The sequence below is a fragment of the Pempheris klunzingeri genome, chromosome 18 (genome assembly GCF_042242105.1).
Source record: "Pempheris klunzingeri isolate RE-2024b chromosome 18, fPemKlu1.hap1, whole genome shotgun sequence".
Lineage (NCBI taxonomy): Eukaryota > Metazoa > Chordata > Actinopteri > Acropomatiformes > Pempheridae > Pempheris > Pempheris klunzingeri.
The window spans coordinates 8,179,999-8,199,467 of NC_092029.1; the positions used below are offsets into that span (position 1 = coordinate 8,179,999).

At 41.6% G+C, this 19,469-nt stretch overlaps 1 protein-coding gene across 3 annotated transcripts; it reads right to left on the reverse strand.

The window, feature by feature from the left end:
• Positions 1-533: 533 nt before the first annotated feature.
• Positions 534-17,884, reverse strand: arhgap18 (Rho GTPase activating protein 18). Of its 3 annotated transcripts, none has more exons than XM_070849082.1 (18): positions 17,764-17,884; positions 10,654-10,888; positions 9,912-10,050; positions 8,873-8,955; positions 8,475-8,627; positions 7,914-7,977; positions 7,279-7,397; positions 6,108-6,179; positions 5,834-5,927; positions 5,445-5,536; positions 5,059-5,136; positions 4,755-4,914; positions 4,571-4,653; positions 4,279-4,485; positions 4,001-4,135; positions 2,658-2,779; positions 2,506-2,561; positions 534-2,337 (listed from the first exon to the last, which is right to left on the reverse strand). In XM_070849082.1, exons 1-18 carry the CDS (start codon positions 17,865-17,867, stop codon positions 2,246-2,248), a joined length of 2,088 nt encoding a protein of 695 aa, XP_070705183.1. In that variant the 5' UTR covers positions 17,868-17,884; the 3' UTR covers positions 534-2,245. The 3 variants fall into 3 exon arrangements, with proteins under 3 accessions (XP_070705183.1, XP_070705182.1, XP_070705181.1); XM_070849081.1 differs by having other exon boundaries at positions 8,873-8,952; positions 17,731-17,884; XM_070849080.1 differs by having other exon boundaries at positions 17,731-17,884.
• Positions 17,885-19,469: the final 1,585 nt, after the last annotated feature.

Sequence of the window (19,469 nt, forward strand, 5' to 3'; positions counted from 1 at the left end):
ATATTCAAGGCAATATAAGACCTGCATCTCAAGAGTTTTTAAAAATCCATTTCTTGTCCTTAAAGAATCATCTATGATATTGTTCTGCTGCCATGTGATCAGCAGCTTCACAATATGCTTTTAGTTTCTTATTTAAATCCAAAACACTATAAACACTTTTGTATGTTATTGCAGTCTCTGATTACTCTGATTACTGTCTAACTGGGGCCATGAATTGTCACAGAAAATCAGTTGAATGAAACGGTACCTGGTCAGGGCTGCCAGCTGTCTGATAAAGAAGGATAGGTTACTGCACATTTAACAGTGTGGCCTAAGAGTTCATGTGAAAAACAAATACACTCAGTGGCAGACAGCAGAGAGACAACCAGTCTTTGTAGCAACGGCATGCAAAAATGACGCACATTAAAACAAACAGACAAAAAATGCAAACAATTGCATGCAAATCTTCTCATGGATGTCACCAAAGAGATTCTTCCAGTGTGCCTACACTTTGTTAGGTCCTCTGCATATAGAAGCACTCATAGCAGCAGATGTGGTAATTAATAACTGCATGTTTATTTACAGGCTGTTTCAGTGGTCATTTCAGAGGCAGTAATGAGACAAAGACATCATTGTTTGGAAGGAAAAAAACATTCACAGTAAACAACATAATACAAGACAGGGAGTGACGCAGTTCACAGAAAATTTCTAAGAGTGACACATCATTTCTTGCCAACATCTGAAACATCTGATTATTTGACTGTGTGCAGATATGATCCTCACAAGCAGTCAAAACTGAGAGGAGTCACACAGAATCAGATTAGACTTTTGCTGAAAGAGAAATACAGATATGTGCCAAAACCATAAAATTGGAGACGATCTATTCCTGCGTTAATACAATTCTTGGACCATACCAACTCATATCCAGACTTAGAAGAGCACAGAGCCAATAATCAAAACAAGACAAAAGTATTAGTGTTGAGTTATTTTTTACAACTCATCATGTACGAGTGTATCATTTAAGAAGGCAATTTACACATTCTGCAATTTAAAATTATTACCAAAGAGGCCAATTTATTGTTAAAATGAGTCTTTGGTATAAAACTTATAAGGCAATTTGACTTGATAAATTCAATGCAAAGCTTACATACAACTATCGGTTATAAAGGTTAAAATGTGACTGTTCACATTTGCACACTGCCGAGTAGCAACTTTTGAAGATTCACACACTCAAACATCAAAGATTTAAAAATTTACAGCAATATTAAAATACCATAAAAACAGTGATGTCATCATCGCGTGTCCTAGTTAGCCGTCAGTGACGACATTTTCATGAAAAGTTTTTGGGGTCACCGTTGAGGTGCGCCACATAACGGGGCCCCTCCTTCACACATAGCTCACGGTACAGCAGTACTGCATCATCTCTCCTCTCTCTAAAGTCCCCATCTAGCGTTGGACCCACTGAAGTACGCCCATTCACTCCAATGTTCATGCCCTCCTGGTTACAGTAAAGTCCTTTGACATACTGAGGTTCAATATTGTGACCATTTCTTTACTTTTTAGGGCTTTTGATAAAAATATAAACACATAAAAGCCAATATTCTTAAAATCAGTTATAAAGAAAGTACATATTAAATGTATTCATGTTAGCGTATATAATTAATTCATGATTTGATAAAATTTAGATATTCTATTGCCCTATATAATTTCAGCTTATTACTGCAGACACAACAAAGTGATTAGTGGCGATAAATCACAGTACACAAGTGCAATACTTGGAGTATCACACAATATTAAGGATCACAATTTTGCGGCTCAAGCGCTGTATCAAACAGCAGCAGTGGTCTGTCAGGACTCAGGACTGTCTCATACTTCAGGCTAATGGTACCTGAATCCCAAACATTCCAATATGTAGCATAAAGCAGGGTGGGAAAAAATGGAAAAGTTTGCAAATCCAAGAACATAATTTTCCCCTTTTCTTGTCTGACAATCTGGTTGTTCAATTAAATGCGGGAAAGATGCAGCCAATATCTCCACACAGATTTCACCAAGAAGGGTTTCATACATTTTGAAACTGCCATTGGAGTACTGGTAGTTTTCTGGCCGCTTTCAGAGCCGACCAGTTGTGTGAAGCCATTGCCAAGTGCCTGGTCCAGGTACGTCAAGAAGCAGCAGAGACCACAGAGAACCGGATGACGCCTCCTCTCAGTAGGACACAGTGGTGAAAATCTGGATGATCCAGCAGGGCGTGATGGTGGGAACGAGTTTATCGCTGCACAGCTTTGATGACCCATTCTGCCGTAGGGTTCAGCTGGAAGAGGTCTTTCATATACGTCTCCCCATCTAGACACCTCTCCTCTGAGGGGGGACGGATAAAAAGGAGAGAGAGGAACAACAATGAAAGAGACACGTGAAGTAACTATAATAGACTGCTGCACTCATCTTTGGCTGACTAGCCAGGTGGTCAGCAGAGAGTAGAATAAAATTTGTATTTAAAATTGCACTTTTATTATAATCAGGACTTACTGATGTTCCCACCAATCTCATACAGACACAGCTCTTCTCGTTTCACTGCAACTGAACTGGGAGGACAAAGGGAGAGAGAAAGTAAAGCCTTATATAGTCAGGACAGATACTGTGTGTGTATTTGTATGCGGTGCCACATGTAAACACATTACCTGTCCTGGCTGAGGAAGCGTGTCAATACATCAGCAGCCTGCAACTCTTCAGTGAGCTGAACCGCCATGGACACTTTACTGAACTGTGGTGCTTGGACGCGAATAAATCCCTGCGAACTCTCCTGGTTGTAAACACAGAGACAAACAGAGAGTGAGAGAGACAGAGAGAAAAAAAAAAAAGAAATATACAGTCAATCACACAGCCATAAACACTTTAAAATAATGAGGTCCAATGCACTTCCCTCATCGCACACACTTACGTGAGAACACAAGAATGTGGACTTATGGGTAAAGTCCTGCTCTTCTGTTTAATGAACTCCAAACATTGCCTGGTCTCACAGCACTGAGCTCAGCATGCAGGGTCAAGTGGTGCAGCAGTGACTCATTCACCGCTACATTGTAAAACAGTACTCTCTAATATGCTGCTATATTCTGTAGCTTAGCTGTCTTTCATTATTATAACAAAGCAGCCTGTTGATCACAGACATTGTTTATTCATTTAGGGGTCACATTAGATCAGGGGTCACCAACCTTTGAGACTCAGATCTACCTGAAGGATAGAGAGTAATATGGAGGGCTATTTGTTTGATATAATCTCCCCAAATTAGATAAATGTGTTTGGTTTGCATTTAAACAATGAATATAAAGGATTTAACAGGATTCAAATACTAGGAGATTGTCTGTCGATACTCACTGATTATTGTTAAATGATTCTTCACAATGATTAATAGTAAAATATAACTTTGACCCCAGGTGGGATCAAGTTTACATACATAATAATCTTTTAAAAACAGAATAAAATGATGTTTTAAAAAAAATTATATGCAAAGTTAAACTGGTTATTTTTATTATATTCATGCAAGTGTTATTGACAAAAAAAAAGAGACAATTTGGGCTATTTTTAGACCAAGCTCTACCGGTGACTCATGCTACCTTTCAAACATGCACTGTAGGTGACCGGGGGCTCCCTGGCTCGTGTTGGCTATCCCTACATTGGATACTGCTAAATAAATCCAGTTAAATTGAATCTACTGTACGTATGGAATGGTGCAAATCATTGCACAGATGTGGCAGGGATAGTTATTTTAAAACCCACTCACTGAATGCCCACATGTTGCACCATATGAAAAATCTACCCACAACACTCCTATAACACCACTAGATGTCAGCATTTACCAGACTGTACCTATGACAGTATGATCACCATACAGTAGGGTGATTGGTTGGATTTTTAATGCCCCACACTCTACTTGGGTTATTAAGGTTGTTAATGTGTCTTGATCTCTTAATCTAGCTATAATTAGTCACTGACAAATACATAACCATAAAATCTGAACTCCTACCTCTGGGACAGCTTTATCAGATGGTTTGTCAGTAGTAATCTTCTTCAGCAGCTTTCTTACAGCTCTCTCTTTATTTTGTTTCCGCAGACTCTCCATGTTTTGTTGTCTGACCTGGGTCACTATGAACTTAGGGATCTGGAGACAAGAGACACACACATAAAGGTGAGATTTGATACCCTCCGCAAACACAATACCATCTACCATACTCCATGGATTAACAAATCTAGATGCTTTTGTGGATAACTATGCCGAATATAACAGGCTTTTTAATTTCTTACCGTCCATAGAAGATTCTGGTATCTAATCAGCAGCCGGACAATGTTGGCTGTGCTGGTTGCCATGGAGAACTCCTGTTGTTCTGTAACCTTGGAGCGGAAACCTTTGAACATGAAGATGTTGGGTGCCATGACAACGGAGACATTGTTGAGGGTCATTTTATTCTTGGCTTGATGGTCAATCACACGCTGGAAAAACTCCACCAGACCCTGGGGAAGCAAACAGAAAATGGATTTACACCTGTTTCGTGTCATTTATCGAAGTGAAAATGAGCTAAACTGAGTGTGCGTCTACCTTCAAAGTATCCCGATTGGCCTCAGGTAACAAAAGGACCAGCAGGTTCAAAGCCTGCAGCTGTTGCTTCTTTGTGGGGAGCTCTGTAAACACACACAGAAATGCTTAATGCATGTTTCTCTGCACTGTCTCATAAAGTGGCTGTGATTAAGCAGAATACTTCATGAGCAGATGGTGCACATACTGTTGACAGCAATAAATGCGTTGAGGTACTCCACAGTCAGCAATGGATGGGGTAATTCCCTGATGAACAGCTTCAAAAGACTAGCAGCGTCGTGCTGCTTCAACTGCTGCCATGGAAACATCCCATCATAGAAAGAGGACTCGAGCTCCTGACACAGCGACTGGATTTGGAACAGAAACGCATCCACAAAGTAAATACATGCCATTAATGCTAACAACTAACATGTCTTTATACGGTTATTGCTACAAACCTGACATATTTTACCATTTTCAATGTGCCTGTGGTGGCAGCAGCTTTTACCAACCTTGACTCTTGTGGCCGCTCCAGGGATCCGCAGGAGGCCTTCAGTGTCCAAACCTTCCTCCTCAATATGATTCATGAGCTACAGAAGACCAAGAGAGAGATAAAGGTCACATCAAATAAAAAGTGTAAAGATAATCTAAGCTGGACGTAGTGGTAACATATATATATATATATATATATATATATATATATATATATATATATATAGATATATAGATATATATATATATATATATATATATATAGATATATATATATATATATAGATATATATATATATATATATATATATATAGATATAGATATATTGCTGTTTTATAAGCAGTAATGTTGAACTGTCCATGTCTCAGACTGACAATGTGCTGACTGACTGGCTGCTGTGCTCACCCTCTGCAGTATGAATGGCACTTTGGTCCCAGGAACCCGCCTCTGGTCCTGATCCAATAAAGTGGCAAGGGGAACACCAAATAGACCACTTTCTGCACAAACAAATATTTAGTAAACAGAAATGTCTTCAAACAGTACATTAACTAGAAATGTTTACCTGGAAACAATTTGTACTAATTTTAGTTATTTTTAATGACTTTGTGTGTGTGTGACAGTGTTTGCACGCATCGCTGTTTGTGTGTTATTTGTTGTTTTTACTTTTTACGTCTCAGTTCATGTCTGAGTGTGTCATTTTTCTGTGTGATATTTTGTCTAGCTTTCCCCAGCTGTATATGTCTGTGGTAATACAATGTGTGTGTGTGTGTGTGTGTGTGTGTGTGTGTCTGTACCTTTAGTCTTAACTTTGACAGCTTTGTGCGCCTTCAGGTCTATCCCAGCAGTGTCAAACAGAGCAGTCGACTCCACAAGCACCAGTCTACGCACCTGACAGAACATTGAAACAGACAAAAATATATAAGACAAAGATTTTAAATAGTAACCGGTTTTAAAAACATCTCAAGTACTACGTGAGTATGGCTTACAAAGATTCATCATGAAATAAATATGTCATGTTGTAACAAACGATCACATGTCACTACAAATCATGCTGTCACAACACTTTACCTTTTTCATATCCAGAGGAGACAGATCTCCTACTCTGGTCTGACCTGTTTTATCTCGGAGCAGCTTGAAGTTCTACAGATGAAAAGCAGAAAAAATAAACTATATAAAACTATATTTACTTCAATACTCCATGGTGAATGTAGGCTGGGTAATACTGATTTGACATATAACAGCATAAATAACATGCTATACCACCTTCAACCAGCAGAGGACACTACAGACCAGCACTGAAACTCCTCAGACAGACAAACGCTGCTTTCTGCTGATGTCCAACACAACCTGTATGTTGTACTGTGTGCTCAACGAGACAGATCTCATTGTACTGTACTATGTACTACGTACTGTTTAGTTATAACTAAGTTAAATATATGCTATATTCTAACCTATTCTCTTTGTCCTGTTTTTAATTACATTACCAAATTGTTGACCAAATGACACAATAAAACACCTGACTAAACTATAACTTCAACTAGAAGTAGCCGTGTGGCTCCACCATAGATTATATAGTTACTGTGTCTCATACACACATTTTGTCACACCTAAAATTCTACAATCAACTGTAAAAAAAAAAAAAGGCAGCTGTGACTTAGAAGTAGGGCGGGTCGCCCAGCAATCAAAGGATCGGTGGTTCGGTCCTCCAGTCTGCATGTCAAAGTATCCTTGGGCAAGACACTGAACCCTGAATTGCTCTCGAAGCTGTGCGTCTGTGTGTGAATATGTGCGTGAATGATTGGTTTCCCTTGGCAACCTGCCAGTATGAATATTGGGTGAATGGGTGAATGTGGATGTAGTGTTAATATCACACGTCTGCTTCAAGTGGTCGAAAAGACTAGAAATGCTTTACAATTCTTAAATTTCTGTTGTCAGACCTCCATTTCTGTTGTCTCTGGGAATCATTGACCCACAACGATTAATAAGTTATCAATACAAGCTCTAATATAGCCATAACCTCTAAATTACAGAGTTCCCACAGCAAGAGCGTAATTGAAAATGGCTTTACATGTGTTTGCATAGCAGCGCATTAAATCAGTGTCATTCATTGTTGTTAGTCACAGCACAAATACTGAATGTGTAAAGAAACACACAGCTGAGGAAGTGAATGTGCATAAAGCCACCATGTGTGTATGTCTGTGTGTGTGTGTGTGTGTGTGTGTACAGGCATGTGACTCACCGGTAGTTTGTCATCAGGCGAGTTTGGGCTTGTGGTGCCCTTTAACCTTTGCTGGTTGTCCCTGTAAGTGAGCGCCTGCTCAGAAAACGCCACTTCAACATTCAGTTCTGTCTCCGTTTCTGTGGAGATACAGAAGAAAAAAAAAGGAAATAAAAGATTCAGCTACACAAGTAGTGAAATATAGACATGTTTCTGTGGGTGAAGTGCAGTTGTATATACACAGAGAGAGATAACTAAATGTGTTTTTCTGTAGTTAATACCAAAGTGTTGAAGGCATTGCAGCAGAAAGAGGAACAAAGAGAGGCCGGCTGTCTTTTATGGACCTCTAACTTCTCTACCTGTGTATGAACCCACATTTATAGGCTTTACCTGATTAGTCCACTCAGTTTACAGTGAAATAAAGAAGAGTTTATAATAAATCAGCATTTATGGTTCTAAGATTCTAATGTTGTGTAGATCTGAAATGGAGGAAATACACTTATAAACATCTGCCATGGTTTAATCTCTTTTTATCCATTATTTCCACAATGTGTGCGAGAGTTGCTAGGCAAAAGTTTATTTGGGCCTCAGTTTATCATTCTCCGTGCTGACTCATAAGACGTGTGTCTATGTGTGTGTCTGTATGTAGCACATACCGGCTGAAGTTACATCTTTTTGTCCGTTCTCACTTCCCCCTTTGAGTTCACTAGGCTCTTCATCCTGGAGCACACAGCACAACACAGAGACACAGAACTGTAGAACAGACTGTGTAATGTTCAACGAGTCACACCAACACCACCACCTCCCTGATACATTTCTTTATGTTATATATTATCTTGTCTGTTAATAAGTGGACAAACTGTGTGTCTAAAAAAAAAAAAAACAGTATAAATGCAGTATCAGCTCTTTTTATCAGGCCATCAAGACTTTGTGTCCCTCATAATCACTGCTTACTGTAACAGGTTGCATAAGAAATCAATTAATGATGTATCATAATCATCATAATCTCATGTCTATCAAGTCAAACCAGCTACAACCAGCAGCTGATCAACTAAATTCTGAGTTGCACAGATTAAAACATTTGTCAGTTTACAGCCAGTGAAGCAGCTGAACATCTGTAATTATAATATTTCTTTCATTTCTTTTAATATTGATCCAATGTTACTGATTTGTGTTCATGTGTGTGTGCATGTGTGTGTGTGTGTGCGTCTCCTGACCTTTTCAGGTGGTCTGAATATGTCCCTAACATCAGGAACGTGTTGACGGTTGCGTCGCCGTAGCAACGTCTGCTGTAGTGATGCCACGCGACGCTCTACAGCAGCCGCCTGAGTTCTGGTCAAAGTGGACAGGAAGACAGCGCTGTCCTCTTCCTGTCAATCAATCAATCAATCGATCGATCAGACCCAATCAGGAGTCAGTGGGTATACAGTATCCATCCATCTGTCGGTCTGTCTTTTTTGTTCTTACTCATAAGAGCAGGTCCCGAAGCATGTTATAAGTAAACAGTTCAGTAAACGCTCAGTGAAATATGCGAACTGCAAATATGAAACTGATAAACTATGACTCAAACTGGATTCAGGTCTAACTGTTTAAATAAGGGATTGATGAGCGATACCTGGTCCTGGTCAGCTGCCAGTGAATCATCGAACAGCCGTGCCAGCCCCGCCTCTGTAAGCCACGCCTCCTCCTGTTCGCCTTCTGACCGAGAGAATGAGAGGGGAAATTCAAATAGCTAAGATGGTGCATACCTATTCCCACTTTGTGACTCAAAATGAGGGAAAAGGGAAGACTGGAGTGGAAAAGAATATAGAAAAGAAAAGGGGACACAGGCCTACGCGTCTACAGGTACAGGAAAGGGAAAGGACACACATACTATACAGGAAGTGTGTGTTTGCTTCAGAGAACAATAGTCCTCATAAACGGGCTAAATAAGACTCAGAGAAATACACGCAAGTGCATACCACTTATGTAAGGCCACACAGATCTAGTCTGTACAGGTCTGAGCTGGCAGTGTGGTTTTGATCGACAGCTAACATCTACATACACACATACATAACAGTCTCACTAGATCATCCCACTTCAAAACATATAGTTACTAAAATACTACATATACTAATACAGGATACAGGACAACATCTAGATTGTGGTTGTCTGACATTTCATCTAATTTCCCATTTAAATTCTTCTTTCAGCTTTGATATCTGTTCTAATTGATATGTCTGCCAGTAAAAAACAAAAAACTAGAAATACTAAAAAGTGAAATGTGGTAGTTAAGTTGTTAATTTTTACACGTCTGGATCCGTAGAAAAAAGTTACTGACCAGGCATACCAGGCACAAGCACGGGGGCCAAAAGAGGTCAGGACCTCTGTATGAAGTGACAGCTCATATTTCTCAGTGGAAAGCCATTCAATCGACCACAGAGAGCCTCTTACATGTCTGTGCCCAGAGGCCCATTGTCTCACAATCTGTTCATCTCTGGAACCACATGCATGCCCAAACTAGCTGGTGACCAAACTCTGCTGCTGCATCATCTCTTCTTTAAGTAGAAAGCTCTGAATTAAGACTAAAAATGCACAATGTGTACACTAGCAGATGGAAAGAAAATTGAGATTCATGTCTCTTTCAGGTCGATCGATGACACAGTGTATCGTACCCTCGGGAATTTTCTGCTGCTCCTCTTCTTGCACTTCGCCTTCTCCTCCACCGTCTCCTCTCCCTGCTTCTCCTCCTGAGCCGGTGATATTCTCCACCTCCTTCCAGTAGTCGTCCATCTCCAGCTCGTCCAGAGAGTCCTGTGAGACGAGCAGACGCACAAATATGAGGACTTCATCATTTCCAGTTTCAATTTTCATACCCGTTTCATATCTTGTTTCTGCACTGAACAGCGGTATTGTTGATTAATCTTTTAAAAAATGCATCTTTGTGCCAGATGCGATGCAAACAGATAACAAATGACAGCACAGGACTCACAGCCAGTCTGAACAAGTCTCAGAAGTGGCTGTAACCAGCTGTGCAGCTTCTGTTAGATACAAATCTAAACAGACCTCAGAGCACATTTCTCCAGTTTGCTCTGCTTTTCCAAAAAAGGTATTTAACTTTTATTCATTTGTTGGTTTATTACTGAGTCTCTGCGCTGGTTTTGAGCCAAGGTTTAGTCTCAGAAAAAAACTGAAACTGAAAATACATCTTCCCTGAGATCCCAAAAGATTACTTCAAACACATGACAGTTGTAAACCTGCCAACCAAACTCCTGCAAAATTTTTAACAGTTGCAATTTAGACATTTATCGCAGACGTTCCTATGCAGAGTTAGTACAACAGTAGAGAAGGTTTTTGCCAGTGAATCCCACTTTTTCCAGCTTTTTTTGTTTATGTGATCCTCACTCACAGCCTCACCTGAGAGTTGCAGCGCTGACACGGGGGCCGCGGTCTGGACCTGGAGTTGGGACTGGAGCCCAGTTTAGGGCTGGAGGAGGGCTGAGACCTGGGGCAGGCAGCAATGCTCGGGTTGGGTAGTGACGATGGGTCAGCGCTTGTGGTTTTTGTACTACTGGTGGTGGTGGAGGGTCCATGTCCGTCTCCGTGCTGTGTGTTCTGGCTCTGCAGGACAGTGTAGTGGCCTGTTCTGCGGCTACAAGAGAGACAGACAGACAAAATGTGGCGATCAGTTGGCTTTCTGGCCGGCATGACCACACAAAGCTATTAATCACAAGCTCTGGAGTGAAACTTGCTCCCAGGCGAATGGTTTCACTTACAGCTTGAACACTGTGCACCTTGTTTACCAGTAACGTTATGTTAGATGCCTCACACCAGCACCGATCGTAAAAATATTCTTGGATCATTAACGCTGGATTGTCTGAAAAGCGATTGGGTTTGTTGTTGCGAGTACGCCTTTAATTGCATGACAAGAGACAGGCGGCTTTTGACACATGATGGTCAGTGAGTCAGACAGACAGAAGTCAGCCAACATCTCTGACTAAAGATGAGCCAGCAGTGTGCTGAATTCCCAGCAAGCCAGCTAATGGGGACCTCAGCAGGGACTAAGAATAGAAGCTCTCACACAGCGCAGCCACCCATATGGCAATCAGTACACAACTTGAGGATGTTACGTGTGGTCACGGAAGGTGTTTACTGCAGAAAGAGTGAAATAACAGAGCAGACATGGAAAGGCCACTCAACACAATGTCTGAGGGCTGCTCTCAACCCAAACACTGTGTAACTGCTCTTCTACTGTACAGTTTTAAGACACATACTTAGAACTGCATCGACTAAACAAAGGCTAATAATGTGTGCTGGTGTTTTAAAAGGTTTTTATATTCACTTATCCGAACACACTGTGGGGAAAAAATACAGAGCTGTGTATTTGTCAGTGGGGCTGTTAGAAAGGTTGAAAAATAACTGGATGTTAAACTGGGTGTGTGAGTGGTTACTCTACAAGCAAACCAAGTTTAAAGTCTCTGCAAGTTGATTTAATTACTGAAATAAGAGCAGCTCCCTGCCAGGAAGGAAAACCAACCTATGGAAAACTATGAAAAAACTAGATGCTGGGCAGCAATGCTGTGAAGAATAATGTTAAGTGTGCATGAATTAATAAATAAGCCAAAATATGAAGACGCAAATATGTCACAGTTCAAAATGTCAGACACCAGCTGCCCTTTAAATCACAGATTTAGCGTTCTAATCTGGCATTTAAAATGAAGTGAATGAAATGATGCAAGGGGAATAAATAACCTTTGAGCCTTGAATGGGGGAGTCAAACTACAGAGTTGATGTGCTGTATTAATTAATTTGGCATTATCAGCAGAGTATTACCTTGAGGGTTCACACTGAGCCAAGGCCACATACCACAGCAGACTTCCTGCCACACACACATACGCAAATAAAGCCATAAATAAATATAGACACATGCACTTTGCTCTGGTTTAATAAAGAACATCAGGTATTTTACCAACAATTGACCTCCTACTCTGCTTCCTTCTGCCAGTTCCTCCTCTCTCCCACTACTGTCCCCTCATCCTCCTCATGTATTTCCTCTCTTCCTACACCTTTACGGTGACTTGTGTCTCTCCTGTTCTGGTCCACTGGGCCCTTCACATTTCACCCCTGCTTTCTTCCCTGTTTTTCTATGTCTCTTTCCTCATCGTACCATGTCCTCTCCTCTCTCCCCTCCTCCCAGTAGGAGTTAGTCTAAGCACTGTGAGATAACACATGCAGAAACATGCTGTCTGACTCCTCTCAGTCCCTCTTTGTTTTGATAACAGCAAATCTAGCAGGTCATTCCAGGACGTATGTTCACCGCCTTAGAAAAACCTCACAGACTGAAATGTTTTGTGAGGAACTGCAAAAAATGCCCTTATTCTCTGATATACTTCAGAATAGTTGTTTACCAGGGAGGCAGCGTTAAATGTGTCTGACATGAACTCACAGGATGAGTAAATCATTTACCTTCATCCAGAGCGACAGTATGAAGAATGCTTTAAACCATAAATCAGAGATTAACAAACACACACGCACGCACACTCAAACATGTTAACACACATAGTTAGTATTAGTAGTTAAAGTGATTGAAGACATTAGACAGTAGTTTATAGCAATATAGTCACAATACATGAACATACAGCTGGAACCAAGATGAAGCTGACGTTTGTGGTTTTGAGTGAAACAACACGACGACTTTATTGAATAAATGAATAAATGAAATTAAATGAATTAACGACTTCTAGTGCTCAAACTTAGCTTCCCCTCAGGATGAACTTTGGTGATCCTCTAACTTTTCCTCTAATGCCATCATCAGGTCGAAATTTTAATTGTTCAACACTTTGGGTTATGATAAAAACCTTCAATACTAATGACATTCCCATCAGCCTCTAGGATGGTGGACAAGATAAACATTATACCTGCTAAATATCAGGGTGTTATCATTGTCATTGTCATAGACTCTTAGTCTTGTACAGGCCTGTGGGTGGATGACATCCTGTGGTTAAGTGTCAGTTTGTAGGTATTTTTAGCGTTAGTCCAAATCAGTCTGATTGATTGGCTATAGAGGACTGTGATGTAACACCAGGCACTTGTTCTGAATTATCTGATTGACTAAGACACTCATACTTCGTTTTCTATTAACTATGATCCTGTAGTGGCAGAAAACATGTTTACAGCCATGTTAAAAATTAAGCCTTGCAGCTTCTTGCCGTTGACCATTCGGTGGTTTGTATCGACATCAAAAACAAAAGTGAGAAAGCCGTGCCTCCTCTCAGTGAACTGGTCATAATACTGAGATTTTTGTGTGTGTTTGAGTGCCAAGCTGTGGAAGTGCAGAAAAACATGAGAAAATTATTCAAAGCTTTACATATAATAGTGCACATGACTTTGCTTTCTTACACACACACTCGCAGAGGTCAGGGGGGCTACCCTTGTGAGTAAAACAAACACATTCTCTCTCTGGCACACTTTCATACAAACGCTCACAAATGACCTTTGAAGGAAAACAGTTGCCGCAGCTGTTTGTGTTTAATTGTTCTACTCTTTGTACCTTTATCCACACACTCACACCTTTTATCACCTGCTTAGAGCTGCCAACACTGATGGAGTGTGTGTGGTCGTGTGTGTATGTGTGGTGAGAGAACGGCTTGTAAAAGTCAATCGAGCACTGCGACGTGCAAACGGGAACAAAGGGAAACCGCCTCACCCTGCAAAGAGCAAGTTCAGCACCGATGAGCTGAAGAGGACTCAAGATGTGAGGAAGTGAACTCAGTCGCCTATTTGAGCCCACGTGGCCCAAGTGTGTTTATGGAGTATCACTTAGTGACAGAGTCACAACTACACAGAGACAATTTTCACACCAACGTGATTGAGAGTTGGTGAAAGCTGGTTAACAAGGGAGGTAAATGGCTGCTATAGCAAAAGTAATGGGGAAATGGTTTTAAATGTCTCTCTTTCCAAGTGGCAGAAAGAAATTAACAACATCCATCAACAATATCCACTTTTATGTCAACAGCGTGAAACAGCATCCAGTTTAAATTCCATTCAAATGAGCACACATAGAACGTGGCAGGTGGCGTCGATCAGAGCGATACTCCAGCCGAGCTGTGGGGGCACATCAGACAAACATGGTCTGCAACCGCTGTGGTAAAAGATCGGATTTATTTTTACGCTTTGGCAGCTTCCAAAAATGAACAATGGACAGCTGAGGATGTTTTGCAGCCAACATAAGAGGAGGAAAGAGGATGAGAAGTGTGTGTATGTGTGTGTGTGTGTGTGTGTGTGTGGTATTCCCATTCAGAACAACAGGTGCCAGCTGCCCTCTGTGGTAAACAGAGACAGCCTCTGTTCCTCCTCTCCCACACTTACTGGTCACAGTAATAAATGGCCCACTGGCTGAATAAATCATCTGCCTTTACTTCTGATGAGTCTAAACTACACACTCTGCTCCTCCCTCTTTGCTTGAAGCCTGGATCAGTTGGATGCCACTTTGTCTTTGTCAATCCACTGTCTGGCATCACATTTCTGCTGTTTTAGGCCAGTCAGTCCCTCTGGACATCTGTTTCTCTCAACTAAGTCCTTCTTCAAGCGTGTCTGGTTCACTTATAATACTCTTTTCTGAGTCTGCTCTGATTTTTACTGACTACATTTCCAGGTGATGGCTCGCTTTGTTGCAGCTGTGCTTGTCCGGCGTGCTTGTTCACAGCTCGTCTTCCTTTCAGCAGACGTCATTTCCTGTGCAGCACTGTGCTCCCGCTGTGGGGTCAGGCCGTCTATTGCATCACACAGTGAATTAATATAAACCATGTGTGTCCACTGACTACTTCCATTTTTCTTACTGAGTCACACTACATAGATGCTTGGGGAAGGCCCTTCCACGACGATGGAAAACAGAAACACGCCGCACTAAAGCTAAAAGCTGAACTCCTCCATCTGAATGACATCCACGTGAAAAGACTCCTGGCCGACACAGAACCTACGGCTCCTTAGGTCGGGTGTCCGCTGCTGGTACAAGGCCAGGAGCTTTTCTGTCTGTCTGTCTGTCTGTGTGTGTCTCTCATTTCCTGACTAGGGGAAACAATGACCACAAAACTAAGCCTACACACACACACACACACACACACACTGCTGTGGGAGGTGAGACAAAGACAGACTGTAATGTGATGCTGTTTTTTTTCTAGCTAGCTCGACAAGCCATCTGGAATACACACACACACACACACACACACACGTACTGTATACAGTATGTACACACACATACACACTGAGGCAGGTGTGTCCGTCTGAATGCCAGCTGGACTGTTGCTCTGCGAGTTGTTTACTTTCACCAAACCACTGTTGTTGACAGCAGTTGTTTGCTGATCTAAACACGTACTGGACACATGGTCAGGTCGGCGTGGGTGAATTAACAAACATGTTCTTTTATAAATAAGAGTAGATGTAACTGTACAGTTGTTCCCACGCCAGCTCAGTTCCTGTTCAGTGTTTCCTCTGTGACAGTACCTCAAAATGGGCCTTTCCCTCAGTGTGAGATGCTGGCAGGGAGGATAGAACAGATGAAGTGAATATTGTTACATGCAGAGAGGGTACCAATCAAAGGAAAACATGACTAAATGAATGGAGGAACTTAATAAATACAGATGCCTCTATACGAAGTTAAGTCAAAGCATTTATCAAGCAAAAATGGCAATTATTAGCTGGTTTTAGCTTCTCTAATGTAAGGACTTGCTGCTTTTCTCCATGTCATATCACTGAAACCTGAATATCTTTGGGTTTTTGATGGTTGGTCAGACAAAACAAGACATTTAAAAACATGACCTTGGGCTGCGAGAACTTGCAATTGGCATGTTTGATTATTTTGGAACATTTAATAGACAGAATTGTAGAATTGCATAGACAGAATTAACTGATTGCAAAATGTATTCGTGATGAAAAACAAGGATCACTTACCACAACACCACAACCATAGCATATTTTACAGCAACATGTGCAAATCAAACCTGGTAGTCCTGCTGCTTTACTTTAAACTGCGCTACATTCTCACACAATTCATCATTACATTATTAAAATGTCTGAAAATGGTGAAAAACACGCTCAACAATTTCTCAAAACCTACAATAACATCTAAAAGTGTCTTGTATTGTCCAACTATCAGTCAAAATCCCAAAGACACTCAATTTTCAATGAAGAAAAGCAGCAAATTCTAACATCTGGGAGCTGGGGCCATGAAATATACGACACTCGTGGTTACAAATGACTCAAACCAATTAATCAACTGTCAAAATACTTGCCAATAACTGTTTTATTGATTGACCAGTCAAATTATCTTTTCAGCTCAACAACTAGCTGGCTATTTTTTGTTACAATGGTTTTAATGTTGCACCCACAGCGATGCAGCAGAGTTCGATAGGCAACCTTGCAAAATCTGGGCTAGAATAACAAAGTCAAGGTTAACGTGCCGATCTGCTGATTAGGAATGTGATGGGGGGGGGGGGTCATCATGGAAATAAAAGGTGCCAGGATCTACTATGAGGTTACTGCAGGGTGCACACAGAGAGATGGTGGGTGTCATGCAGTTCTTCTGCACATAGTCAACACACACTACAACCAGTCAACACGCTCTAAACACAGTCAACACACTCTAAACACAGTCAACACACTCTAAACACAGTCAGCACACACTAAACACAGTCAGCACACACTACAACCAGTCAGCACACACTACAACCAGTCAACACACAGTACAACCAGTCAACACACTCTAAACACAGTCAACACACACTACAACCAGTCAACACACACTACAACCAGTCAACACACTCTAAACACAGTCAACACACACTACAACCAGTCAGCACACTCTAAACACAGTCAACACACACTACAACCAGTCAACACACTCTAAACACAGTCAACACACACTACAACCAGTCAGCACACTCTAAACACAGTCAGCACACACTACAACCAGTCAGCACACACTACAACCAGTCAACACACAGTACAACCAGTCAACACACTCTAAACACAGTCAACACACACTACAACCAGTCAACACACTCTAAACACAGTCAACACACACTACAACCAGTCAACACACTCTAAACACAGTCAACACACACTACAACCAGTCAACACACTCTAAACACAGTCAACACACACTACAACCAGTCAACACACTCTAAACACAGTCAGCACACACTACAACCAGTCAACACACTCTAAACACAGTCAGCACACACTACAACCAGTCAGCACACACTACAACCAGTCAGCACACACTACAACGTCAACACACTCTGCACAGCTCTCAAGTTCAAAAATGAGCAGAATAACACTATCATTGTGACCTTTGCTCATTGGCTCACACACACACACACACACACACACACACACACACACACACACACACACACACACACACAGGCGCGTGAAGCCGCCCCTGGCCTCGTTTTAAAGTGCGATATCATAGCCACGCGCGCTCCTGTGTCCCACCTGGGCCCGGGGGGCTCGTGGTCCTGGGCTGACCTGGGGGGGCAGCTGGCTCCAGTTTTCGGCAACAGCTCGGCGTTGCTGTGGTAACCCGTTAAAACCACTCCCTGGGACTGCTGCTGCTGCTGCTGCCGACTCATGTTTCTCCCCCTCTTCTTCTTCTTCCTTGTGCTCCACACGCACAAACACGCGCACACACGCACACAGCTGACATCCACTCACTAACCGATAGGCAAATCTATGTTCACCTACGCATCTATCGATCAGTCTATCTGTCCACGCTTCCCATCGCTGGGCTGTTTTGTTGCCGACTCATTCTGACATCAAACTCTCCTCCTTCCTTCCCTCCGGATCCCTCCTGATCTCGTCTTTCTCTACAACTTGTGTGTGTGTGCGTGTGTGTGTGTGTGAGGGAGACACAGCAGGACAGGGGCTGGATTACAGGCACAACACACTCAGGGATTGGCTAAAAACCCCGGGGCAAAGTTTCACAGGTGGTGGCGCCCCCTTCTGCCCCAACAGTGCCCAGACTACTTCCTGGTGCAGAGTTTCAATGGAGGCTGGTGGTTCTTTTTGGAGGGTGTCTCTTATAAATCCTTTTCTGCATCTGTTCGTTGAGTGCACAGCTTGGTCTCTGCTGTATTTGGACAGTGACACACACAAGTTAAAGTGCTGATATTATTTAACAGATTATTCCTGATCTGCTGTCTCAGTTGATGCTTTTTAAAAAGCTGCTCAAAACACATTTATTCAAACTGGCCCTTTTTTCTCACCTCCTGCTGTTTGGTGTTTATGAGCGATGATTGGTGTGTTTTAGATCTGATCCTCATTATGGCTGATTGCTGTTCTTTTACTGTTTTTATGATCTCATTCATGATATTATCAAATATATTTTGTTTCTATTTTTCTCCTGTGAAGCACTTTGTGACTCTGTTCTGTGAAAAGTGCTATACTAAATGAACTTTAATTACTTTTACTTACTTTTAATTACCTGGAATATTTTGACAGGCTTGAAATTAATATATATAATATATAAGGCTACAAAAAAAAAGAGCAGAAACAATATCTTTATAAAATTGTTCTCTTCCTGCCATAACGTTATTTAAGTTCCCACCATTTTGAGAGGACGGAGGATGTCACCCCCTCCCCCGATGTGTATAACAACACTAGAAAACCCAGGATGTCCTCTTTACAGGACTCAGATAGACTGCATGAATAGTGCTTGGCTCCCACACAGGCCAAAAGTGAATTACCAGGTGGGTGTCCATATTCTTATTAGGTGAGCAGTGGTGGAACCATAGACAGATTAAAACATGCTTCACTTCATAATCACACAGCCAAAACAAGCACAGAGGTTATAAATACCAAACAAATATATTGCCGTACGTCCCCTTATATGAAAAGATGTTTCAAGTACCTGGTGACTGCAGCTGTCGGATAAATACGGAGTAAAGAACAATGTTTTCCTTAAAAACTACAGTACAAGTGAAGCAGTCATACACACACACACACACACACACACACTTAAACCAATGAGTATGGTCAAACACATTATTGTTCACACAGATGTTGTCTCCCTCTCACATTCCTCACCCAAGATGAAGGTAGTAGACCAGTCTGGAGACCATAGTGTTTGTCTGCGTCTGCCTCCAGTCAAACGCTCTTTAACACGGCATGACCTACTGGCCATGTGCTGGGAGACAATGCTAAAACACTCACACACTGTGAATTAGTGGATTAGT